Raw genomic sequence first — 27,509 nt, forward strand, 5'->3', positions numbered from 1 at the left:
ATCCTTTGAGCTTTGGCCTCATCGCCCATTCTGATGAAATCTTTTGGATTCTGATCCTATCTTCTGACCTTTCATCTGGCTGTGTGTATCAGCTGCAAATTAGATTAGCCTGCTGTCAGTAACCTCCTCCAGATTTTCCCAGCTCATGATGTGGCCCAGAATGGAGCTAATCATAAGAGCCCCCTGACATAAGCCCTGGGGGCCCCCTGGACTTTTCCAGTGATTAGGCTCTGGATAGGAGCTAGCAGCCAGATGCAACTCAGCCCCACCCTTACTTTAACATCAGTTCACCCTCCCGTCATCATCTTGTCTAGAAGAATACAGAGTGTTCTTGTTGAAGGCTGGCCAGGGTCCATGTCCGCTAGTAATGCAGCGTGCCCTTGAACTTTTTACCTTCTCAGAATAGGGAATAAGCGTGCATGTGTCATATATTCTTAGCAAATCTTCACTGGAGATTGTTCTTTTCTAAATGTCCAGAAAATATTTAGCAATTCACTCTAGAAATTTGGATGCATTATCATTGATTCATTCCCCCTGGAAATATGGGGGATGCCCAGCTCTTTGCTAGAGTCTAGGAGGACGGTCCTGAGCAAGGGGAGAGGGCGGCTCGTGTCTCTCTTGCCTTGGGTGGCTACCTGTGGACCATTCTTCTTGTTACTTCCCAAGATCTGTCTAGCCTCTGCTCTCCAAGAGCATCATCCTTGGCCATGATGTCGTAGTTCAGTTGCTCAGCCATATCCGACTCTTTGTGACTTCATGGACTATAGCCCACCAGGCTCCTCTGTCCTCCACTATCCCCTGGAGTTGACTCACATTCCTGTCCACTGAGTCAGTGATGCTATCTAACCATCTCACCCCTTGCTGCCCCATTCTCCTTTTGCCTTCAGTCTTTCCCGGCATTGGCCGTGATAGCTAATTTTATAAAGCCAGCAACCAAAAATGGTGAGAGGAGAAATGTAGGGTGCTGTGGGAACTTCTTGTAGGGGTGACTTACCGAGTCTCGGAGACCTGGAAGGACATGTTCAGAAAATGTGATATTTAAGCTGACACCTAAAGACAAGTAAGAAGGAGATCTGAGCAAAAATAGCAGCAAATTGGTGGTGCTGGCGGAGGGAGAAGCTGCCATCAGCCCAGTCTGTAGAATTTATAATGTGATTCATAACTTCTTTCAACGCTGGGAACTTTGCCCGTCTGTGGTTCTGTAATTTCTGAAATGACCAGCAGTTTCCCTCAGTTTCTCATGATGGATGGACACTTGGTGGAACCAGTTTGCAGAGCCCGGATGGCCTCGTTGCTACCTCCATGCCTGTGTTTCGGGATTCTGGGTCTCCTAGTTGTTTTCCAACATAGACAGACTGACTCCATGTAGTCAGGAAGTGTTACCACAAGAAGGCTTCTACTTGTAGCCCAAGAGTGGACAATTATTTTTATTAAACTCTTCAGACTTCTCTAGGAATTAGGAATAGTTACCTTGTGAGGATTCATCTGGTGGCGAATAAAGTCTTTGTGGGACCAAACCAAGAAATTATGTGCAAGTATGTGACCAAAGGGATTGGGAACGTCCACAGTTCCAGTGGCAGTGATTTGGGTGCTGTCTCCGTGAGTCAGAGCTGGAATTTGGTCGCCTGCTGTGGAAGGGAAACCTCCTAAGTTGTGTGTGGTCAGGACAGCCTGGGGAGGGGAGTGGGGATGAGCCATCTGGAGCACAGGAAATCGAAGCCCAGAGGGGTTTCTGCTTGGGGCCGTTCTTTGAAGGCCTGTCCTGGAGCCTGAGTACCTCAGAGGTAGTGGCAAGGTCACCCTGTTGCAGAGATGAGCACAACCCGTGTTGGGGTCTTCAAACTAAGCCCTTGTTCTGAGGTCACACTCATTACTCTCCGAGGTCACTTGACTAATTGTAGGCAAGAACTGATGCGTTCGAACTGTGGTGCTGGAGAAGAAAGGAGATCAAACCTAAGGAAAATCCTAAGGAAAATCAACTCTGAATATTCATTTGAAGGACTGATGCTGAAGCTGAAGCTCCACTGCTTTGGCCACCTGATGCGAAGAGCCGAATCATTGGAAAAGACCCAGATGCTGGGAAAGATTGAGGAGGGGAGGAGAAGGGGGGCAACAGGGGATGAGATGGTTGGATGGTATCACTGACTCAATGGACATGAGTTTGAGCAAGCTCCTGGATCTAGGGATGGACGGGGAAGCCTGGCGTGCTGCAGTCCATGGGGTCTCAGAGTCGGACATGACTTAGCAACTGAACAACAGCAAAGCAAGTTGAACAGATGCAAATTAGAGTCAAGATACCAGCCCTGTGTCTTCAAATCCACACAACAGGCCATTTTCTCACAATAAAATCTAACAGGCAACACTGCATTTTTTAAAATTAGCTTTGCTCCTATGTGCCCTCGTCAAGTTGCTGGGAGCTCTTGGGCACTCCGACATGAGTCCCGCTTGATGAGGGTCAGATCTGGCGCCAGGGGGTTCACCTGGGGATTGTCTTCTTGGGGCTCTTGGGAGTCTCTGCCTCCTGAAACCCAAACCTTCTGCCGGTTCCTCCTGGCCAAGCTACACACTCCACAGAGCAGTCTAGACTTTATTGTGAGAGGTCAGGTATGACTACCATGAAAAATAGAGAACTTTAAGGAATTTGCTGGTGGTCCAAGTGTTAGGATTTCATGCTCTCACTGCCGAGGTCATAAGTTCAATATCTGATTGGGGAGCTCAGATCTTGCAAGCCATGTGGTGCAGCCAGAAAGAGTGTATAGAATTACTTTAAAAATATGTGTATTTTTGTTGTTTAGTTGCTCATTCACGTCTGACTCTCTGCGACCCCATGGACTGTAGCATGCCAGGCTTTCCTGTCCTTCACTGTCTTCTGGAGCTTGCTCAAATTGTGATGCCATCCAACCATCTCATCCTTGGTTGTCCCCTTCTCCTGCCTTCAGTCTTTCCCAGCATCAGGGTGTTTTCTAATGAGTCAGGTTCTTCGCATCAGGTGGCCAAAGTATTGGAGCTTTAGCACCAGTCCTTCCAGTGATAATTCAGGGTTGATTTCCTTTAGGATTGACTGATTTGATCTCCCTGCAGTCCAAAGGACTCTCAAGAGTCTTCTCTAACACCACAGTTCAAAAGTATCAATTCTTCGACACTCAGCCTTCTTTTATTTGTTTTAAGTACAAATATGTATATTATATATATATATATATATATAATTTTAGACTTGGAGCTATGAGTTTTGGCTTTCAACAAAGTGCAATTGTTTATTATCATTTTTAGAACTAGAAACACAAGATAATTCTTGTCTTAGCAATCTGGAAGGAATTTAAAAATGTTTCCTGTCTTATGATTAAGTTTGGAACAAAAAGGCCATTGATAAGTGGATTGTTTGAAGACCTTTTACATGGAGTTTTACCAAGTCTTTCTGGTAAAAAGAGAATTTTTAATTAGTGGAGGAGAGTGACTGCGTGCTTGAAGTGGGACTCTTGCCAGCACCTTCGTCCCATGGATGCTGTTCACAGGCGCCCTCCTCGCCTCCCCCCATCATCACTGAATTACTGTGGATTCTCGGCATTGGAGGATTTAACATTTCCAACTGAGAGCCAGTGTAAAAACCTATCCACAAGTTTGCATTCTTGCTGAGGCGAGCATTTGAGTCATGCTAGCTGCGAGGCCCGTGGAAATAAATGCACGAGTCAGTAGGCTGTCCCTGATCTTGACCTTGCACTGCTGCTGACTCCTCAGCCTCACACTGACCCCTGGGGCCGTCTGCTCCTTCTTCTCTTCTTCAGGGATGGATTTTCCAGGTGAAAAGATGTGGAATATCGGTGACTATAAAGGAACTTAGGATGACCACTGGGAATGCCAGAAGTCACAGACATCCAGTGCTGTCGCTGAGTGAAAACGTAATGCCAGCACTTTAAGGGCATAATAGTCAAAACAGTGTTTGGTGAGAGGGATGGAAAGGAGAGTGTCAGACAGACCTGCATCTATCAAGCCATGCAGAACTGGCTTGAAGAAGTGACAGAAATCGTATGCGTGCTCGAATGCGATTCTAGTGCAATTGTTGTCTCGTTGTCTAGTTGTCTCCTGCAACAACCGTGCTTTTCTGGAGCAGGAGATATGGTTGCAGCCAGTCTGCCCAAGTCCAGCTGTTTCCCGACTTCCCTCCCATGGTCTTGCCCTCTCCTTCTCCTGCAGGGCATCCCTGGGACCTGGTCTGGCTCCCTCTAGGGAGGTCGGCCACCCCAGCTCTACCCACTGTTTTCAGTCCCCACCAGCCTTTTGTCTCCGAGGTCCAGGGTGTCCATAATTCCCTTAAAGGTACCGAGAACCCCTGTTGACATTCTACTTCTTTTCTTGCCTCCCAAGTGCTTTCTCTGTGAATGTTTTGCAAGATTTGAAACCTTGCTATGATTCTGGCCTCATCAGCTAAAACTCCCAGATCTTCATCACACTGGCTGTGAAATCACCATCGCTGCTATGCTTCTACGTGTATAACAATTTTGTAAATGTCTCGATGCAGGAAGACCATGCTGCACTCCATAGTATTTGCTTTATTAGTCTTCACAGCTCTTAATTGATAAGCATGTAATTTGCATGCTGGTCTTTCATCTTTCAAAAGAGAGCCTGACCCTGGGACGTGTGATGACCATAATGCCTCTCTCATTTCCGGATAGCTGCGTCCCATAGTTTAACTTTTCTGCTGTGTTCTAAGCTGTAATTAGGGTAAGAATAGCAGCCCCTTCCTGCCTCCCATCCTTCTTTCCTGACTTCCCTGTCTCAGGACATTATTCAGATGCTGCTCCCTTCTTGCCCTGAATTGGCGCCCTTAGAGCAGCACCATCCCATAGAACTTTCTGTGATTATGGAAACATTCTCTCTGTTGTCCAGTACAGTAGCCACTAGGCATATGGGACTGTTGAGCCCTTAAAATGTGGCTAGTGCTGCCAAGAAACTGGATTCTAACTGACTTTAATTACATTTAAAATAGATTTTTATAGCTAGTGGCGGCCATATTAGTGCAGCCATGAGGTTTGGTTGAGAATATGAGTGTCTAACAAGAGAAAAGAAAAAGGCAACAGTGATTTATGACTTATGGCAGTAGCCTTTACTTCTTTTTCTTGTATTGAGACGTTGTCCCAAAGCACTGGAAAACCTCAGTTTAGCAAGGAGATAAATTAGATGCCCATTGTTGTGTGGAATTCTCCCTGCATGTCAATTCTCTATTGCTGTGTAACAGATTATCCCCAAATTTAGCATCTTAAAACAATAAGGATTATTAGCTCATAGTTTCTGTGCGTCAAGAGATCAAAAATGGCTTAGCTGGGTGCCTCTGACTCATGCCTTGCTGGCATATAAGATCTGTCATGACGTTGCAGTCATGATGTCAGCCAGGAGGGCTGTCATCACAGGGCTTAACTGGGGCTGGGGGACCCCCTTCCAAGAAGGTTCATTCACGTGGCTATCGGTGGGAGCCCTCCATTCCTCCCTCCAGGGACCTCTCCTCTCATCAGGCTTCTTGAGGGTCCTCACCAAATGGCAGTGTCTGGTTTCCCCTGAATGAATGATACGAGAGAGGGAGTGAGCCACAGTGCTTTTTATGACACAGTCTTCAAAGTTACACACTGTTACCTCCCCCATAGTCTTATTAGAAAGACGTGGCTAAGTCCAACCCCTTGCCAGGGAGAGAAATGAAGCCCTCCCTCTTCAAGGAATTTCAAGAATTTGTGGATCTATTTTAAAGCCACACAACATAATTTCTGAAAGTCAGTCACCTTGTGCATTCAAATTGACGCTGCTCTGGAGGGCCATCCTTTTCACTTCTTCCTATTTGTTGGATAGAAGAATGGCTGTAACCTAGTAGAAGTTAAGAAATTTAGATTGTGCAGGATCCGATGTTTCTGCAGCTTTCTCCACAACTGCTATCTTGGGACTTCTGCTTGTTTCACATGTTATGTGTCGGGCTGACATTGGTGAACAGCTACCTCGGATAGTCTTGTGGGTCGGGGCGTTTGCTGTCATCATGATCATGTGAGCTTGAGCTGGGCATGTCGTCTTGGTATTGAGTTGCTCCTGTTTTCTGTGCTCTGTTTGTTCCCATCACACATATCTTTCAGCGCTGTGTCAGCCCTGGGTTCTAGGTGTATTTCAGGTATGTGCGTGTCGAACCTCCACAGCTGACTGCTAGGCCCCGAGTAGCAGAGAAGATTGTCTTGCTCAGATTTGTGCTCCTCCTTTCTGCTAGCAAAGTGCCTGAAGATGAATCACCCGACACATCTTTTTATTGTCGAGTGCGTCACTAGGTCAAAGTGGAGAACGCGCAGGGAGAGGGAGATCAACGTTACCAGCGTTGTGAGATCAGGGAACCCCTCGAGAGTGAGTAGGGGAACAGGTTTAGGGGACAGGAATTGGGGTAGAAAGGGCAGAAAGGAGGTAAAGAGGACAGGATATAGCAAGAGTTGGAGATGATGAGACGGTGAGGTGATGGGCCGGTGCAGGAGATTTTGAAAAATATACGGAACCGGATCTTGTCTCCTAGGTGGGGCAAGAGCCAGATGGAAACGCAGAGATTAGCAGCATCTCCTGGGTAGCAGGTACTATGTGGACACTTCCCACATGTCATTTTATTTTTTAAGGCAACTAAATTTAGTTGATGTATATATAACTTAGATACTTGAGCAGTACAAAATTATCGATTATCTCTTTTAATCTAGGGTGTTTACTGCAAGTGTTAATAATAACTAGATAATGGCTGGAACAATAAATACACTATAGAATATGGAAGGTAAAGACATAAATTAATTTAGGTGCAGAATTATCAATTATCTCTTTTAATCTAGAGTGTTTACTGCAAGTGTTAATAGTAACTAGATAATAACTAGAACTACAAATATACTACAGAATATGGAAGGTAAAGACATAAATTAATTTAGGGGAGAACAATCAAGAGGTAAGTCCCTGGTGCCAGACTTCCTTGTCCTCATGGACAGCTGGTATGTGTGATATGTGGGGTCACAGTGGATCCCTGTGGAAGTAAGACCACTATTTCCCAACCCAGGTACCACCTTTTTGAGGTGGGAATCATTTGCCATTGTTAAGAATTGGGAATAAAATATAATAGGAAATAAAGTGTAAAAGTTCACCTTCTCAAGGCAGATTCACAGGAGAAAAGGTCAATTCTCGTGTCTTGTGTTGAGTCGGACTGGAGATTTATTTTTACCAAAGGAACCACTTTGATAGATAATGTATTTAAGAGGTTTTGTGGGTGGGCATGGGAATCTGGTCATCATTTACACACAGTTTATATGAGCAGGCTACTGAGTTGTTCATGGCAAATAGATGGGGAGACAGTGGAAACAGTGGCAGACTTTATTTTTGGGGGCTCCAAAATCACTGAACATGGTGACTGCAGCCATGAAATTAAAAGACGCTTACTCCTTGGAAGGAAAGTTATGACCAACCTAGACAGCATATTAAAAAGCAGAGATATTACTTTGCCAACAAAGGTCTGTCTAGTCAAAGCTATGGTTTTTCCAGTGGTCATGTATGGATGTGAGAGTTGGACTGTGAAGAAAGCTGAGCCCTGAAGAATTGATGCTTTTGAACTGTGGTGTTGGAGAAGACTCTTGAGAGTCCCTTGGACTGCAAGGAGATCCAACCAGTCCATCCTAAAGGAGATCAGTCCTGGGTGGTCATTGGAAGGACGGATGCTGAAGCTGAAACTCCAGTACTTTGGCCACCTGATGTGAAAAGCTGACTCATTAGAAAAGACCCTGATGCTGGGAAAGATTGAAGGTGGGAGGAGAAGGGGATGACAGAGGATGAGATGGTTGGATGGCATCACTGACTCAATGGACATAAGTTTGGACTCCAGGAGTTGGTGATGGACAGGGAGGCCTGGCGTGCTGCGGTCCATGGGGTTGCAAAGAGTTGGACACGACTGAGTGGCTGAACTGAACTGAATTGTAAACAACTGACTTAACAAAATGAGCCTTCAGAATGCCATCCATTTTATGGTTTGAGCACCTTATCTTGTTTAATGTCTCGATGAAGAATTAGAAAATTAAGTGGGAGGGAAAAATAACATGTCAAGTGCAGAGAATCATCCTTGTTATCAAATAACAATGCAGGACAGTTGATTTAACAGAATGGGAGGAACCCTCAAAGTCATGGGAAAGCCTGGGTTATCTGGCCCCACTTCTTCTCTGCCTCATACAATCCATCTCCAGATAATATCTTCATTGTCATAATCCACCTTAGTTAAATATTTGATTCTGGGAAGTCATAACTAGGGGCTAAAATGTCACGCATAGATTTTATGAAAGTAATATAATGCTTCAGAGAGTGTAGCTGCTCGGCGTGGGGCCCACTGCATCTGATAAATGAGTCATATACCTGGTCATGTGTTTCCTTGCAGAGTGGCGATGGCTGCTTATCTGTGTGCAACCTTGTTATTGAGAGGAAGCAAAGATAAGAAGTTTTACTGAATGTCTGAAACCCGTGTGTAAAAAACTATTTTTTAGAGTAGCACTCTCTTTCCTGCTCTCCTGCTCCTAAACTTCAGGGTGAAGTGAAATTTCCTGCAACCACAGCTTGTAAATAGGAAGCGCCCAATAAAGACCCTCTCCCCTTTTATCTCCCAGCTGTTGACTCCATATTACATGAGAACTCTGTTCATGTCCTCCAAATAGACACCTCTATGCCTTTGCGAGTTGGCTAAAATACAACATGTAGCTGTGTTTTTCTTGTGACAAAAGATTTCTTCATTTCAGAAATATGGAAAGTAAGGAAGTATTCCTGAGCCTGTATTTAAATTTTCTGTTCTTCCCCTTTTTGTATTTTCTGCTGCTGCTGCTAAGTCATGTCGGTCGTGTCTGACTCTGTGCGACCCCATAGACCGCAGCCCAACATGCTCCTCCGTCCCTGGGATTCTCCAGGCAAGAATACTGGAGTGGGTTGCCATTTCCTTCTCCAATGCATGAAAGTGAGAAGTGAAAGTGAAGTCGCTCAGTCATGTCCGACTCTTAGCGACCCCACGGACTGTAGCCCACCAGGCTCCTCCGTCCACGGGATTCTCCAGGCAAGAGTACTGGAGTACTGGAGTTGCCATTGCTTTCTCCGTGTATTTTCTGAAGTTTCTACAAAAATGTAGTTTCCAAACAAAAATATTTAATGTTTCAAAAGGAAAAAAATGCAAACAAGCAAAAAGAAGTTATCCGTTATCCAGAGATGATCATTCTTATCGTCACCCTTTCTAGGGCTTTGCGTGTGCCTGTATATATAGTTGATATTTATTCTCAAATGAGACTGTATTGTGAGGGCAGGCTAACTGCTAAAGCAACCTGCAGCTTTCAGTGAGAATAAGCTATGCAAGCCTGTTTGCCCCTCACTGCCTGGGAAGGGTCAGCAGGTGAAGGCGGAAGGGGCAGAGTGAGGCAGGAGAGTCGCCCCCTTCTTGGCCTTCAGAATTTTCTCCGTTGGGCAGGGGAAGAGGGACGAGATGGGAGGTGGGTGAGTGGGAGGGTCTTACGGACCTTGTCTGGAAAACGCAGCCGGCATTTCTGCCCACGTCTCATTGGCCAGAACTTAGTCACATGACCGCACCCAACTGCAAGGTGTGCTGGGAAATGTAGTCTACTTGCCAGTCTTAGTCGACAGGGGTGACAGCGTGTTCAACAACGTGCTGGTCTCTAACTCAGTTGTATAAGCCGTTTTAACTTTCTTAAAAAAAAAAAAAAAAAAGTTTATTTTAAACATAACTTTGTGGGCAAAATCTGGCCCCCTCTCCATCTCCACCGTGTGTGAAACCCCGCCCTCTCTTTCCAGATCTCCTTATAATTGGTCTCCCTGCTCCTGGTCTCCATCCCCTGAAGTGACTGTCCCCCAGCAACTGAAGTCAAGTGTTGTCCTGCTCGAAACTTTCCAAAGGTGGTTGCAGTTATGCGCCCCCCACACACCCACACCGAGGCTGGCCCCGCGGCCGTCTGACCACACCTGGCTTGCTGCCCCGGCCCCCCAGCCTCTCCCCTTGGCCTTGTCCTCTAAGGCGATGGGAGCTGCCAGCATCTCTGCCTGAACCCCCCGCAGCCCATCACCTGCTGTCTTCTTCAGCTTTCAGCTCGGATGTCACCTCGCCAGCTCCCAGTCATAGATCTCCTCCCTCCCTCCCTCAACGTGGTTGCTTTTTTTTTTTAAACTTTCCTGTTGTCGTCAGAGCAGTTGCCACCATCAGAAATCATCTGACTTGTTTGTTTGGATTTGCTTGTACCCCACCTCTCTGTTCGCTAGACTGTGACTTCCTTTAGGTGGGGGGAGCTTCATTTTGCTCCCATCTACATCCTGAGGTAATGAGTCCGGCACACCCTGGCTGCCTAATACATACTTGTGGGATGAATGAAGATCTTCACAGAGTGCACACATTTTTAATGACAGTACTATAGCCCACTGCATGGAATTGCCATGAATATTTAAATATCTACTTTTGTGTCTTTTACATAAATGACTTGATGACTCTTATCTAGGTTTTTGGGATTTTAGTGCACGTATCTGTTTATTTTCTTAGAATCGATTCCTAGGTGAGAATTTGTTTACTGAACTGGTGTGTGTACAAAAGTTTAATGTGTTTAGACCCTCTGGATTTGTTTCCCCATGTTTCCACACTCTCAACACTAAAAGGTGGGCGGGGTGGGGTAGAGGTTTTGTCTGTCTTCATGGCTGTAGCCCTAAATCTTAGAACAATTATTCATGCTTACTGATGAATGCATCAGTTTTCATAAAAAATTCTAAGTATCCTTTAATTTAAACTTATTTTTATTCATTTATTCATAGAAATGGTCTCTGATTTTTAAAATGTATGTTTTTTGCAGAGCAGGTCTGTCCAATGTAAGAACATTCACCCAATGTTAAACTCAAGGGCACTGCCATTAGCAGGGCTCATCTTATTCCTTAGAACCCAGTCAGGGTTCCTCTGATCCCCCTATGGAGTTGGTGGAAAGTCCAGTACTCTGTCCAGGATTTCCGAAACCCCACAGGCTGTGCAACAAGGGATTTCTAACCAGAGCCCTCGTCTTCTCTGTGCCCGTGACTGACTGTATCTTGGTTTCCGTCACCCTGTCCCTTCTTTGTTGCCTCCACATCAGCCACAGGTGCATAACTAGGTGAGCTGTTCTGAGTTGGTCTTTGGGAGGAGTTACTGCTTTGCAGACCCTTCCTCCTTCTCCCCTCTCCTCACAAGTCCTCTCACCTTCCTGCTGCTACATCACACATCTGCTTCAGCCAGCATCCAGGACCGGCCTGGAGATGAAGTGCTTTCCTTTAACGGTATCCATCCTCTGGGGGTTCCAGTCAACATCCCCCCTCTGCACAGTGGTATTGGGGTTTTGCTTGCCAACACTGACATTTTGAAACTGTAATTTTTGAGAAGAGATTTTTACCATGTGAAATTGCTCTCTCAGCCCTCACACACATGTACGTTAACTTCAAAGGAGGAATTATTTATGGAATTTATGGTGTCTTGTTGCACTTGGGCATTCATCGCAGTGGTTTCATGTGTGCACCCTCTGCTCCAGCTGGGAGATATTTCCCATCAATAGTAGAAATAATTGATCTACATGACCTAGTTTGAATTAAACTTGTGCTTAATTAACTTGGTTGCTCTAAATGTCGAGGGTTGTAGGACATCCACTTGCTTATTCAATCTTTGCAGTGTATTCTAAGGGTTGTAGGATCTCAGAGCAGGAATATTGCCTTTGGAATTTAGTCTAAGGAAGGCTCGCGCATTGCTTTGTTCCAGATCCCACCGCTAGACTGGAGAGGAATCATTGACTTTGTGTATTGACTTTGTGAAAATGATGGATCAAAAGTCAGTTTTTTAATCTATTTTTCCCCCTCTCCCACAGGGAGAGTCCCGTATTCTCAGAGTGAAGGTTGTTTCTGGAATCGATCTCGCCAAGAAGGACATCTTCGGAGCCAGGTATGTCTGCTTCGTTGTTGTTTAGGTTTATGGAGTTTAAGCAAACACTTTTTGAATTCAGGCATCCATGGGAATCACCCAGAGGGAGGGGGAGCAGCTTCTTAAAGCAGAGATTGCTGCCCGCTCTACCAGTTTCTGACTGAGTAGGCAATGCAGATATGACTGGTTCAGGGCCCACATTCTTGCAGGGGTATGGACCTTGGTCTCAGCTGGGCTCGCTTGGCCTTCCCATGGGTTGATTTAATGAGGAAATTAGATGCAGATGTTTCTGTTTTTCTGCAGCAGAAAAATAAGTTTGAGAATATGTTTGTGTTCATTTTAATATATTCCTGTTGGCTTTTTTTTTTTTTAAATCAACTCTAGCTGAGGGAAACAAAGGATCATTTTGTTCCTGGGAGAACTGGGTATTTTTTGACATGTGTAATTTTGGAATTAAGAGATTTGGTGATTCCTGTGTCATTTACAGAAGCACTGGCAGCCTGATCATTTGGGGGTGTTTCAGCTTTTTAATTCTGGGTGTTGCACCTGGTATTCCTGTATTTTTCAGTCAGCCCTATTGACTCTTGACAGTGTGTTGCCATAAGTTATAAGACCTGGGAGCAGAGTGAGGATTGGAGCTGCTGGAAGCTAGAATTTGTTCCAGATTTCAGAGAAGAAAGCCCTTTTGAACTTTTGGCCTAAAGGTTATAGCAGAAGTTGATCTAATTTATCTTCCCTGTTTAATGGAAACGGGAAAGGTTAATTCTTATATCCTTAAGGGCTACTAGTTGCCCACCATGTATGCCAGTGGCGCTAGAACAGATCGTTGGCCCCCTCTCAGGGCACCCTCTTCATGCTGGATACCCCTTGGGGTTGAACCATGAGGGCCATGCTGGCTGCTGGAGTCACCTTGTCGAAACCCTGGCTCATTGTCTGCACCCCCGGGACGGTGACCCGTGATGCTCGGGCCTCAGCCTGACCCTGGAGACCCTGCGTGACGAGGCTCGTTCTGTCCAGCTTGCCTCATCCTCCCATACCCCGCCGAAGCCCCTGACTGCCGTTGGTCAGACCTCTTCTAAATGCTGTCCTGTTATCAGGCCTGGTTTTTTCCTTCCAATACTTACTTGTTTATTAGGCTGCTCTGGGTCTTAGTTGTGGCATGTGGGATCTAGTTCCCTGAATAGGGACTGAACTCGGGGCCCCCGCACTGGGAGCGTGGAGCTTAGCCACTGGATCCCCAGGGAAGAAGTCACACCTTGCCTGCTTTGAGTTTTATTTAGCAAAGTAATCAGTAGGTTACTAATGACTTGCACCTGGCGAAATGACCAACAAGAAATCCAGGCATATCTCACTTTATTGCACTTCCCAGAGTACTGTTTTTTGTTTTTTTTTTTTTTTTCTTTTAAACAAATGAAAGGTTTGTGGCAACTGTGTGTTGTCAGACGATGGTTGACATTATTTTTTTTAGCAAGAACATATTTTTAAATTAAGGTATTTACACTTTTTAAAATACGAATGCTTTTGCACATCCAGCAGACTATAAATAACTAATATATGGACTATATATAGCTATTGCACATCTAATAGACTAAAAACAACTATGTGATACGTACTGGGAAGCCAGAGTTTGTGTGGCTCAGTGTATGATGATATTTGCTTTATTGTGGGGCCCTGAAACTGATGCTGGAGTATCTCCTACAAATAGATAAAATGATGCATGTCCAATATCAGGGAAATATTAAAAAGAAATCTCTCATGCCTTGGTGTGCCGAAATGACTGACTGAGGGTTAGCTTTCTGAGTTGTCTCACCAGGAAATGATGTGCTCTGGGGCGCTGCCTTCAGCCTGAGCTCCAGGTGTTGGGCGGGGAGACGCATCTCGCCTGCAGCTTCTTTCTTATTTGACTGTGATGCCCCCTGAGCAGTCTGCGCCTGAACCGTTTCACTTTCCTCTTACTAAACGAGACATTTACTGGAGACAGAGGCTTCTTACTTTTTAGTATCTTTCTTCTACTACTTAACACGCACCAGCATCAAGAACAGAACTGGGCCGGTTGGTTTTTCATGTTCCGTATTTGCACACTGACTAGTAGATTGTGTTTTATGTCAAAAAAAAAAAAAAAATGCCTATCGTTCTCACTGACTCTGCATCAAATGTTAGGGTTTGGAAGGAAGAAACTGGATTTGGAAAATTTCAGTCACTTTTCCTTAAATTCATTTTCGTTTTGTTTTATCCAAAACTCTTCATAAAAAAAAAAAAATTGAAATGGATTCAGATGATGTTTTTCAGCCTGTTCAGAAGATCTGAGGTTAAAATTGGAGCAGAATTGAGCTCCAAGTATTATAAGAGCCAAGCAGAGCTGAGCCTTGAATTGTTATCATTTCTATGAGAAGAGAAGGGATCATTTCTTGGGGACAGATTAGAGAGGAGTTACAGATAATGCCTCAGGATGTTCAGTGGAAAGAGAAATAGTGTCTCGGCTTCACGGACTGGGTTCCAGAAAATGAGTCAGAAGCTCTGAATCCGGTTCTGCCCTTCGCTGTCTTAGTTCAATGAATTCCGCACACGCCCACCTTCCTCCTTCCCTCTCCCCCTCTCTCAGGGGCCAGCTCTCTCCCAGGGGACACCGTTCTCCAAAGACCTGTTTGCCAGTGAGTGGGTGGCCCTGGGTGGGTTTGGGGGCCGAGCGGGGCCACCCCCCGCTGGCCTCTCCCGGGAGAAGGGCGCCGGCTCGCACCCTGTCATTTGCCCGGTGACCTGAAGCTTCTTCCACGTAATCTGGAGCACCTCCTTTCAAGTCATCTCCGTCACGGTGCATTAGCGGAAAGCAGGGAGCGAGGAGAGCAGTTTCCTGGGGTCGGAGAGAACCCCGGGGTGACTCTGGTCCACCGGGAGAGTCATGTGTCCTAAGCCGGGTGGGGGGCAGCCGTGAGCATGGCCGACGCTGTAGTGCCTTCTCTGCTGTCCCCCGGAGTGAGACCCTTTTCTCTGAACCACACCCCGGCAGGCCCCCTTTCCCCAGCCCCTGTCACTGAATGTCCCCTCCACCTCTGCACCTCACAGCGGCGGTCCCCAATGTTTTTAACATCAGGGACCAGTATTGTGGAAGAGTTTTTCCATGGATAGGGGGAAGGGATGAGGGGGATGGTTTGGGGGATGATTCAAGTGCATTGCATTTATTGTACACTTTATTATTATTATTATTACATCAGCCCACCTCAGATCATCAGGCATTAGATACGGAAGGTTGGGGACCTCTTCTTACACGACCCCAGGTCTCCCTTCACAGAAGAAGGGCTGGGTAGGAGCTGGGAACCCTGATGGGTGGAGGAGGAAGCACAGTTTTCATAAATGGCATTGTCGGAAACTTGGACGTGATAGAAATGATACAGGATTGGACCTGTTGGGATTTGGGTTTACGGTCTGGAGTCACAGGAGGCTGTCTGGGTCACTTGGCCTGAGGATGGGGGTGGGGGGGTCACGGTGGGTGGGGGGAGGGGTGGGTGCATTGGTCGTAGTAGGTGATGCTGTTGGGGGTGACCAGTGCCTTGGCGGGGGCGGGGGCTCCCAGCCCCTCGGAGGCTGCTTGAGGCTGCAGCCCTGAGGACCAGTGTCCGGACCTGCCTCCGGGCTTGGGTGGCCGACGCAGCTGCACCTGAAATCCTCCCAGTCCAGTGCCGAGGACACCGGGTCACTTTGCAGCTTCCGTCCAGCAAAGTCTCACTTTATTCAAAGGGCCTTTGTTGGAAGATGATATCTGAGTTCTTGCTCTCCTGGGACTTCTGAGTCGTTGATGTGTGTGGAAAACGGCTGTAGTAGAGAAAGATGTCTTCTTTTGGACCCAGCCTTCAGGGGAAGAAGGGCAGACCTATCATCTGTCATCTAAACAGGGACACCCTTGTGTGGAACAAGTGCTGAATCAGATGGGATGTCAGGACCTGGGGTCCAGATGGAGACAGTGGTCACCCAAGGCAGAGACACCTGTCTCTATGGTCCGTACTATGATAAACATGCCATGTGAGCTTTTTGAAAGGCTTTTTTTTTTTTAAGCGTGAGCAAAAGAAAATCAGGCTCTTTCCAAAAGTAGGCCATGTGTAAAATGCCAGTGACACATCAAAAGGGAAGTAAAACCATGTTGAAAACACTGCATCCAGAGGGTTCCCACTTCTGTTTTGGAGATGGGCAGTCTTCGTGGGACCTAGCACGGTGTTTCAGGGTCAAGGAGACACTGCCCTCCAGGAGTGTCTGGACGCCGTGCCGCTGGACGGATTGCTGCTACTTGCTTCCTCGAGTGACCCGCTGACCTCCACACCTCTCGCCCCCCAGCCTGCTGCAGAGCGTTTTGAGCTGAGGCACAGACCTAGACAGGTAGCCCTTCCTGTGTGGTTTGATCCGCCCCCACCTGTGCGCTGAAAACCCAGTTTACTGCTAAGGTGGTGGTTTCCCGTCCCTGGGTAACGCCATGTGCCAAGCCCTCACCGGTCAGCTTGCCGCCCACCTGGGCCACCGCCCACCCACCCCCCTGGCTCGCACCCTCACCTGCCAGGCACCCAGCTGGTCGTCACCTCCTCTGATCCCCCCGAGTCCCCTAGCAGGTCACATCCTTCCATAGGCCCTGCGGCCTGGAAGGACTACTGTGTGCATCGCTCTGTCATTTTATAACTGATTCTTTCTCCCAAACTCCATTTTTAACTTCTGATAGCGAGGGTTTATTTTTACTTATTTTTGACTCCCCCCACCTTACATGGTACCAGCACATCGTGGCTTCTCAAGAAGGAGTGAATGATGACCTCCTCTCTCCCCTCCCCTCCTTTTCCTGACCCTTCATTGAAAGCCCACAGTCCTCTGAATGCCCAAAATGTGCTGCTTCTTGCCTTGGAGGGTGCTTCCCCTCGGCCTGGGGTCTGCTCACATCCTTCCTGGCGCCACTCTCCCATCTCTCCAGCTCCGGTTCAGGTGGCAACACCTCTGCTGGGCTCCCCAGCCCAAGGGGAGGAAATGACTCTTGTCCCCAGGCCATCCTGGCTCTGCCAGTCCCCCCACCCCGCCCCGGCCATCCCTCATCTCAGCACAGAGGCTGTAGCTCTTATTCTTGTGAATAAGCCCAGAGATCGGGCACAGGGCAGTTGGCTTGGCTTGGCTTCAGTAGTAGAGTCTGATGATGGTAGCGCTGGTGCAGGGTGGCCAGCCTGGAGGAAGGGTCCCTTTCTTCTCATTCTCGGAGGTGCCATCAGCTCATTTTGTTCATCTTCACGAAGGGTCTGTATAGACCAGTGGAGGGAGCCTGCCTGGACTCTGAAGAGTGAGGCGGGGGAGCACAGAGGCCGGTGTCGGAAGACCATCTCAGGGGCCGGCGGGGTGGCAGGGGGAGGGTCTCCATTAGATGCTGATGTCTTGCAGAATCACCGCGGCCAAGCCCACAGAAGGGAGCACACTTCCTCGTGGCAGTGGATCTAGAAAGCTCTATGTGGGGGGCGTGAGGCTGAGCTGGGGCTGCGATGGAAGGTCAAGACCCTGACCTTGACCCTCATTATTAGGGTCAGGATGGGGCAAAGGGCATGAGTCATGGGTTGGGGAGTATGTGGCCGTCTGTCCAGACAGGAAAAGTGGGACCAGTGAGCTGGGCTCTTCACCAGCAGTGAGAGGTGGGACAACTCTGACTTCCTGGGAAGCCTTTTAGGCATTCTCCCATCCAAGTACTAACCAGGCCCCATCCTGCTTAGCTTCTGAGACCAGGCTGGATTGGGCGTGTTCAGGGTGGTACGGCCGTAGACTTAGGCACTTTGTGATGTGGTGTTTGGCCACAGTGATGTGTGCAGTTGAGGGTCCATGCTTTCCTAAAATGGGGTACGAGGAAGGCGGGGAGTGAGTCACGATAGCCTTTGTTTACTGATTGTGTCCTATGTGCCAGGCATGACCTGACCTATTTACACAGAGCTGACTGGATTCTCCCCAAAGCCCTTATGCTGCAGGCCCTATTGTTCTTTCCAGTTTGCAGATAAGGAAAATGAGGCAAAAAAGATAAGCTGCAAAGTCTATGTACTACCAGTATGTTTGAGAGCTCTGAGCTGTGCGTCTGGGCTCTAAACGTACGTTTTTCACAGACTGTTTGGAGTGCTCCTGGAGTTGGCTGGCCCAGTGCATGCAGTGTGATGTGAAGTCATCAGAATCTGCCTAAAGTTTACGAAGAGGGAATAACTGTCTCCATCTTTTGGGTGAGGAAATCGGGGTTCAGAGGCATTGTCATCAGCCCAAGATGAAACCACTCTAGTGAGTGGTTGGGACCAGTTGAGTCCAGATTTATCTGATTTCAGAGCTCTTTCCCATGGTAGGGTAATAGTCATCTTGAGAGACCAAGGTTCAGATTATTAGATGGGCCATTGGATTAGATAACTGTTAGGTGTGATGACCAGGCAGTTTTTAAAAAGCATATTTAAAGAACTAGCCAGTGTGTGTGATGGCAGCTAACCAAGTTCCTAGAATTGTGAGTGAATATCATCAAGTATTAGGGGGCTTCCCGGGTGGCACAGTGGTAGAGAATCCGTCTGCTGGTACAGGAGACACAGGGTCGATTCCTGGGTCGGGAAGATCCCCGGGAGGAGGAAATGGCAACCGACTCCAGTATTCTTGCCTGGAGAATCCCATGGACAGAAGAGTCTGGTGGGTTACAGTCCATGGGGTCCCAAAGAGTCAGACGTGACTGAGCATGCAAGAGGGAGAAAGACCATCAAGTATTAGACTTCAGATAGATGTACTTTGCTAAGTAAGATCTTTTAAGTTTATTTTTAACTTAAAATATCTTTGGGGTTTCAAACTGTATTCTTTTTTAGTTAAGCTTGTATCTTGAGACATTTAACCTTTAGTCATAGGCTTAAGCAGTAACTGAATTAGAAACATTTAATGCAAGTTTTAGATTTACCCTCCCCTTTTTTCCTCCTTAATTATGACCAGAGTCTTTATTTGAGGTTAGGGTGGGTGAAATGCTTTTGGGATCACAAAGCTGCTCTTCAAACTGAGCAGCTTTGGTGAAGACAAACCAGCTTTCAGTTCAGTCGCTCAGTCATGTCCGACTCTTTGTGACCCCGTGGACGACAGCCCACCACGCCTCCCTATCCATCACCAACTCCCAGAGCTTACTCAAACTCACGTCCATTGAGTCGGTGATGCCATCCAACCATCTCATCCTCTGTCGCCCTCTTCTCCTCCCACCTTCAATCTTTCCCAGCATCAGGGTCTTTTCCAACAAGTTAGCTCTTTGCATCAGGTAGCCAAAGTATTGGAGTTTCAGCTTCAGCATCAGTCCTTCCAGTGAATATTCAGGACTGATTTCCTTTAGGATGGACTGGTTGGATCTCCTTGCAGTCCAAGGGACTCTCAAGAGTCTTCTTCAACACCACAGTTCAAAAGCATCAGTTCTTCAGCGCTCAGCTTTCTTTATAGTCCAACTCTCAAATCCATACATGGCTACTGGAAAAACTATAGCTTTGACTAGATGGACCTTTGTTGGCAAAGTAATGTCTCTGCTTTTTAATATGCAGTCTAGGTTGATCATAGCTTTTCTTCCAAGGAGCAAGTGTCTTACTTTCATGACTGCAGTCACCATCTGCAGTGATTTTGGAGTCCAAAAATATAAAGTCTGTCACTGTTTCCATTGTTTCCCCATCTATTTGCCGTGAAGTAATGGGACCGGATGCCGTGATCTTAGTGTTCTGAATATTGAGTTTTAAGCCAACTTTTTCACTCTCCTCTTTCACTTTCGTCAAGAGGCTCTTTAGTTGTTCTTTGCTTTCTCCCATAAGGATGGTGTCATCTGGTATCTGAGGTTATTGAGAGAATTTTATAAAAGTTTTTGTGTGGGAGGCTCCCAGACACACATTGTCGAGTTGCTTCTTTAGTACAGTTTCTTCTCCATTGTGTGTTGAGCTGGTAGCCTCACATTATACCTGTTGAGTTGCTGTCATTTTTTCTCATGGCAGCTGGTGAAATTTAAAACACGTACGGACTTGGACATTGGAGGGATGTAGTCAGAGTCCTCCCATCTACTAGCAGCTGAGACTGATGGGGATTTAATGCCATGTAATGATAGCTCTGTGGCACCAGCTCACCCCCATCCCCATGGCCTAGGTTTAAGTTGTTAACACTTTGCTACGTTGGCTGCATCTGTTGGTTTTTTTCCTGAAGTATTCTAAAGTGAATTGTAGACATCGTGACACTTAGCCCCTGAATACTTCAGCTTGCGTCTCTAGGGGAGGCGGAAAAAAAAGGCAAGAACAAAAGTAAAGAACATTTTCATTTTAACCACCATGCAGTTTTCACAAAATTAACAGTAATTGCCTGATGGACTGTCTTACCTAGTCCATTATCTGAATTCCTCCAGATAAAAGGCCCTGAAATGCCTTTTACGATTGGGCTGTTTAACCCAGAATTCTGTTGAGAATCATGTATTGCAGTTAGCTATGAGTTCTCTTAAGACCCTGTTCTAGAACAGTCTTGCCTCCCCTTTTTGAATGACCTTGAGGGACCAGTACATTGTCTCTCTGACCACATTTGATTGCTTCCCGTGGTATCAAAGACTGTGTTCCCCTTTCTCCTGGGTTTCCTGTACATTAGGAGTTGGATCTGAAAGCTTGATCAAATCCAGTTTAAATCTGTAGTTCAGGAAAGGGGGATGCTGTTTGATCAGGCAGGACCCAGCATCTGGTTGTCCTGTAACTAACTGATGGAGCTAAAATCCATCCCCGGTTTAAAGTCGGTTCCCTCCACTGTCAAATTAAATCTGCCCCCAGGTGGCCAATGAGAACTGGGCGAAGGAACAGTTTGGCACTAGAGACATGTACATTTTAAATATTACTTTGCTTTTTCTCCCAAAAGATCAGATGTTGTTTTTTCCTTTGCCCCTTTTGGAAAACAGCAAACAAAAGAACTTTTCTCCTTTAACAGATGGAGAAACCTCCAGTCCGTAAGTGCCTTGAGGGTCCCCTTGCTAAACTGCCAGTGCTTCTAGGATGCAATGAGGCCAGGGTTTGTATAGAGTCAGGCTTTGTTTAATAGGGGTTCTGTACTGAACCCAGAAGCACTTCTGTTTGGTCTGCGGTACATTAAAGTGAAAAGTGTTAGTCTGTCAGTTGTGTGTGACTCTTTGTGACCCCATGGACTGTAGCCCGCCAAGCTCCTCTGTCCATGGATTCTCCAGGCAAGAATCCTGACATGGGTTGCCATGCCCTCCTCCAGAGGATCCTCCTGACCCAGGGATCAGACCCAAGTCTCTCCTGCATTGCAGGCAGAATCTTTACTGTCTATTTTGAGCAATGGGTTTGGGAAATTTCATATTAAAAAAACAGGTTTCTGGAAAAAAAATCTCAGCAACCTAGACACCTTGGCCCATGTTCCTATGAGGTGGAGTGGCTGGAGCTGCTGGAGACCCTCTGGGTGGGACCTCAGGGCCACCACGGACCCCACAGCTCCTGCCGTCTTTTGAGCAGCTGGCCTTCTCCACTGACGGGGCCCTCGGGCCTCTGGAGGGATGACCGGCGTTTGGTGCTGGCCTCTGCCGTGCGTGGTCGGCAGCGTGTAGAGCTGACCTGCCCGCAGCACAGTGCCCGCCTGGGAGGAAGCGGGGCCTCTCTGCTCCACTGAGGCTGTTTGTGACCTGCCGGCTCCATGCAAACCTGCCCCTCTCTCTGTGCAGGCCTGTTGGAGTGGCCTCAGCTGTCTAGGGCATTGCTGAGCATCACAGCATCAACACTAGTGGCCTGTGGGCCAAAAGTATTTGTCTTAAAATCTGAGCTCTCGCAATTAGTCCTGTGAGAGTCCAGAGCACCCTGCTCACAGGCTGTTCATTCCAGTCATACTCCCCTGACCCCCAAGCCCCGAAAGGATATTATTAAACCCTTTCCTCCCAAATAACGACATTCCCACAGCAGCCACCCAACTTATTATTTTTATTCTATTCTATATTATGCTCTCTTTAAGTTTCACATCCCTAAGTAGTGAGTGGGAGGCTCCGGAGGGAGGGGGATATATGTACACTTACGGCTGATTCACCTTGTCACACCACGGAACTAAACACTGGGAAGCAGGTGTTCTCCAATTAAAAATAAATTTAAAAAGATCAATAATTGCCATCCATCTAAAGAATTTGATTATATTTTCACATCAAGAGCTGCATCAGGATGACCCAAGGTGAAATGAGACAACTTATTATAAATCCATGCTGATCTCCCAGTCTTTGTATGTAGGAATAGACGCGGCATCCTTCTAAAACGTGCCAGGCTTCTTGTGCATAGCGTTCAGGCCACCGGGTTTTCCAGACAGGAATGTCAGAAGTGGCAGGTGGGTCAGCGCACCGGACCAGCACGTCTCTGTCCTGGGTGAGGCCCCGGGGCTTGCTGTCCTAGAGCCAGTGCTGTGAGAACGGATGTTTAGAACGGTCTGGATTCCCTGAAGAGGCTGTGCCGGAATGGGCATCCATTCAGAACGCCGGGACTATCGGGTCGGTTTAAATATGTACTCCTACAAGCTGGCCTTCGTGCCTTTCCGGGCTTGGTGAAGGAAGCAGGTGAAGTAGACAGGCCCCCTTTCTGTACGTTCGTGAGAATCCCGTGTTCACAACCCCCTCCTCTGCCTTGACTCCAGACACACGAATGTGCTGGCATCTGTCATCTAAGGAACTTGGGCTCGGCCACCTGGCTTAACAGAGACAGAAGGGAAAATTACAGGATGTCTCGCCTTCACCTCCATCAGCAATGAATGATGCTCTCTGGTCCCGGAGTCTCCAGGGCAGAGAATTTGATGTGTTTTAGGAAGATGAGGGAGGGCTTCCCAGGTGTCTCAGTGGTAAAGAATCCACTTGCCAATGCAGGAGAAGCAAGTTCAATCCCTGCTCCAGGAAGATCCCCCAGAGGAGGCAATGGCAACCCACTCTGGTATTCTTGCCTGGGAAATCCCTTGGACAGAGGAGCCTGGTGGGCTACAGTCCATGGGGTCTCAAAAGCACTGGACACGATTTAGGGACAGAAATATGAAGGCACCCCACACAGAGTAGATACTTACTAAATTTTGTTCATCTGATCAGAGTGGAGCCTGAGACAAGGAAAAAATTTAAAAGCAGCTGAAGAGCTGTGGACCATATTTTATTTTAATCCCCTGGTGTAATTATTTACAAAGGGCACCAGTGAGAGCAGAAATCCGTGGATGCCTCTGGGGAGTGGCGGTGAAGTTTGGATCCTCTGTCCGATGTGTCTTGTCCCGGGGACCCAGCCTCTTTCCTCCGCCTCACCCCCTCCCTGGCTGCCTCCCGCCCCTCATTCCTGCCTCTCCTTCTTTGCTCAGCCGCCTGTGTCCCCCACCTGCACCCCAACAACTCTTCTTTTGCTTTATCCTGAAATTTATTCTGTATTTGTCTCCCAGAGGTTTCCGTTTGGTGGGGGGAGGTAGGGAAGCGTATGAGGAACTAAAGTTTGACAAGGAAGGGAATTTCGCCAGCTTGAGATGAGTCAGAAGTGAAAGCGTTTCGGAATGTGTAAGACAATGAAGACAATATTTATTTTACAGAAACGGAGCTAACAACCCAGCCTCCAGGAACACAGCCAGTAGGTATTGCAGGGAAGGAGGTCCAACGTTCAGCTGGCAGAGCACTCACAGCTATAGTTTCATCACCAGAGGGATAAGGGAGGCCTCTCTCACTGTGAATGGTTCCCTGGGCGACAGCCGCCCCGCCAACCTGTTCTCAGTGAAGCCCTGGGGGGTCCTTGACAATGTGCCCTCTCGGCTCCCTGTGCACCTGTGTTGACAAAAATGGCATCATTCAAGGTAGAAAAATGGTTATACCTGAAAGTAATGCTTCTGAAAATGCACAGTCCCCTGTGGTCCAGTGGCTAAGACGCGTGCTCCCAAGGTAAGGGGCCCAAGTTCTATCCCTGGTCAGGAAACTCAATCCCCCCATACAACAACTAAGACCCAGCACAGCCAAGTAAATAAATAAATATTTTTTTTTAAATGCACAATCCTAAGGAAGCTGTGGTACATATACACCATGGAATATTACTCAGCCGTTAAAAAGAATTCATTTGAACCAGTTCTAATGAGATGGATGAAACTGGAGCCCATTATACAGAGTGAAGTAAGCCAGAAAGATAAAGAACATTACAGCATACTAACACATATACATGGAATTTAGAAAGATGGTAACGACAACCCTAAAAAAGAACAGACTTTTGAACTCTGTGGGAGAAGGTGAGGGTGGGATGTTTCGAAAGAACAGCATGTATATTATCTATGGTGAAACAGGTCACCAGCCCAGGTGGGATGCATGAGACAAGTGTTCGAACCTGGTGCACTGGGAAGAGCCAGAGGAATCGGGTGGAGAGGGAGGTGGGAGGGGGGATCGGGATGGGGAATACGTGTAAATCTATTGCTGATTCATGTCAATGTATGACAAAACCCACTGGGGGAAAAAAAAAAACTGCTCTGATAAAAATGCACAATCCAGAATCCATTTGGATATCTCTGTCTTTGTTGTTTAGTCACTCAGTCATGTCCAACTCTTTGAGACCCCATGGACTGCAGCACGCCGAGCTTCCCTGTCCATCACCAACTACCAGAGTTTACTCAAACTCGTGTCCATTGAGTTGGTGATGCCGTCCAACCATCTCATCCTCTGTCATCCCCTTCTCCTCCCACCTTCAATCTTTCCCAGCATCAGGGAAATGGGTCAGCTCTTCGCATCAGGTGGCCAAAGTATTGGAGCTTCAGCATCAGTCCTTCCAATGAACACCCAGGACTGATTTCCTTTAGGGTGGACTGGTTGGATCTCCTTGCAGTCCAAGGGACTCTCAAGAGTCTTCTCCAACACCGCAGTTCAAAAGCATCAATTCTTCAGGGCTCAGCTTCCTTTATAGTCCAACTCTCACATCCATACATGACTTCTGGAAAAACCATAGCTTTGACTAAATGGACCTTTGTTGGCGAAGTAATGTCTCTGCTTTTTAATTTGCTGTCTAGGTTGGTCATAGCTTTTCTTCCAAGGATCAAGCATCTTTTAATTTCATGGCTGCAGTCACCATCTGCAGTGATTTTGGAGCCCCCCAAAATAAAGTCTCTCATTGTTTCCATTATTTCCCCATCTATTTGCCATGAAGTGATGGAACTGGATGCCATGATCTTAGTTTTCTGTATGTTGAGTGTTAAGCCAACATTTTCACTCTCCTTTTTCACTTTCATCAAGAGGCTCTTTGCTGCTTCTTCGCTTTCTGCCGTAAGGGTGGTATCATCTGCATATCTGAGGTTATTTACATTTCTCCTGGAAATCTTGATTCCAGCTTATGCGTCCTCCAGCCCAGCGTTTCTCATGATGTACTCTGCATATAAGTTAAATAAGCAGGGTGACAATATACAGCCTTGACGTACTCTTTTCCTTATTTGGAACCAGTCTGTTATTCCATATCCAGTTCTAACTGTTGCTTCTTGACCTGCATACAGATTTCTCAAGAGGCAGGTCAGTTGGTCTGGTATTCCCATCTCTTTAAGAATCTTCCACAGTTTGTTGTGATCCACATAGTCAAAGGCTTTGGCATAGTCAATAAAACAGAAGTAGATGTTTTTCTGAAACTCTTACTTTTTTGATGATCCAACAGATGTTGGCAATTTGATCTCTGGTTCTTCTGCCTTTTCTATATCCAGCATGTGAATATATATCCAGAATTGTGAACATCTGAAAGTTCACAATTCACGTACTGTTGAAGCCTGGCTTGGAGAATTTTGAGCATTACTTTGCTAGCGTTGTGAGATGAGTGCAATTGTGCGGTAGTTTGAGCATTCTTTGGCATTCCCTTTCTTTAGGATTGGAATGAAAGCTGACTTTTTCCAGTTCTATGGCCACTGCTGAGTTTTCCAAATTTGCTGGCATATTGAGTGCAGCACTTTCACAGCATCATCTTTTAGAATTTGAAATAGCTCAACTGGAATTCCATCACCTCCACTAGCTTTGTTCGTAGTGATGCTTCCTAAGGCCCACTTGAACTTCACATTCCAGGATGTCTGTCTCTAGGTGAGTGATCACACCATCACGATTATCTGAGTCATGAAGATCTTTTTTGTATAGTTCTCCTGTGTATTCTTGCCACCTCTTCTTAGTATCTTCTGCCTCTGTTAGGTCCATACCATTTCTGTCCTTTATTGTGCCTATCTTTGCATGAAATATTTGGGGCGGGAACATGGAAAATAAAGTTTTAAAGTCTGCTTAGAAATTTTATCAATCTAGCAGGTTCTTTGGTGATAAATACAAGCCCTAAGTGCTATAGGCAGTCTGAATCAGTGGCCAGCAAACTCCTTTCTGTAAAGGGTCAGAGAGTAAATAGTTGAGGCTTTGCAGGGCTTATGATTTCTCAAGAGTACAGAAGCAGCCAGGACAGTAAATGAATAGGCATGGCCATGTACCAGTGGCCTGTGGGCCACAGTTTGCTGGTCCCTGAGAGTATAAGCTATTGATTTTCTACAACACATGTATTTAGAACTGGGAGTGCCCATATTATTTGGTCATGATTTCCAGATTAAACTATTTCATTGAGCTGCTAATTGATCAATGACAGGCAGGAATTCAACCAGTATTGACTTTTGGGGCATGAAGGAGTCAGGTTCCTAAATATGGCAGTAGCTTTTTTTTTTTTCCTTCACTCTCCAAAGCCAGCATACTTAAAATACAGCTTGTCAAACATTTTAGATAGGCATTGTGGATTTCAAAGTCTACAGATGAGTATAAAATGTTTTTATCTTAGAGAAAATTACTTCTCAGTGCTTTATATTAATACATTTGTAAGAAATAAAGTTTTATTTATAGGAATCCCAGCAGATGCAGAACATCATTTAAATTAGGATGTTACCATTAAAATACTGCCTGTTTTCTCTGCTGAGTATTTCTTAAACTTACGACTTTAGTACAGGTAATGTTTAATAAGGAATTTGCAATGTATAACTCCTCAGTAAATTATTAAAGAACTGGTACTCCTACTGTATAATATCAACACAAGTGATGTAAAAGTATGTTGTTGTTCAGTTGCTTAGTCATGTCCAGCTTTTTGTGACCCCATGGACTACAGCACACCAGGCTTCCCTGTCCTTCACTATCTCCTGGAGTTTGCTCACACTCATGTCCATTAAGTCAGTGAGTCCATCCAACCATCTTATCCTCTGTCGTCACGTTCTCCTCCTGCCCTCAATCTTTCCCAGCATCAGGGTCTTTTCCAATGAATTGGTTCTTCACATTAGGTGGCCAGAATATTGGAGATTCAACATCAGTCCTTCCAATGAATATTCAGGGTTGACTGCCTTTAGGATTGACTGGTCAGATCTTCCTGTCCAAGGGGCTCTCAAGAGTCTTCTCCAACACCACAGTTACAAAGCTTCAATTCTTGGATGTTCAGCCTTGCCTCAATTAGTGTGTGCTGACATTCCTTCGGCATAAATAAGCTGCAAGGTTTGTTTCCACTGTCTGTTTTGGGTTGATTATAGGTACATTGTTGTGCTTCCCTTTTTGAACAACTGATTATTGTTTCAAAGTCTCTATTAT

At 46.4% G+C, this 27,509-nt stretch overlaps 1 protein-coding gene across 5 annotated transcripts in view; it reads left to right on the top strand.

Moving 5' to 3' along the window:
• Nucleotides 1-27,509, top strand: part of NEDD4L (NEDD4 like E3 ubiquitin protein ligase) — a 365,506-nt gene that overhangs the window by 101,026 nt on the left and 236,971 nt on the right. For all 5 annotated transcript variants that reach the window (XM_043889411.1, XM_043889412.1, XM_043889410.1 and 2 more), the window contains exon 2: nt 11,892-11,965. Coding sequence is in view for 2 of the 5 variants with exons in the window: in XM_043889410.1 (XP_043745345.1) it covers nt 11,892-11,965 (74 nt within the window). In the remaining 3 variants the exon portion in view is untranslated. The remainder of the gene's footprint in view (nt 1-11,891; nt 11,966-27,509) is intronic.

The sequence above is a fragment of the Cervus elaphus genome, chromosome 27 (assembly GCF_910594005.1).
Source record: "Cervus elaphus chromosome 27, mCerEla1.1, whole genome shotgun sequence".
Lineage (NCBI taxonomy): Eukaryota > Metazoa > Chordata > Mammalia > Artiodactyla > Cervidae > Cervus > Cervus elaphus.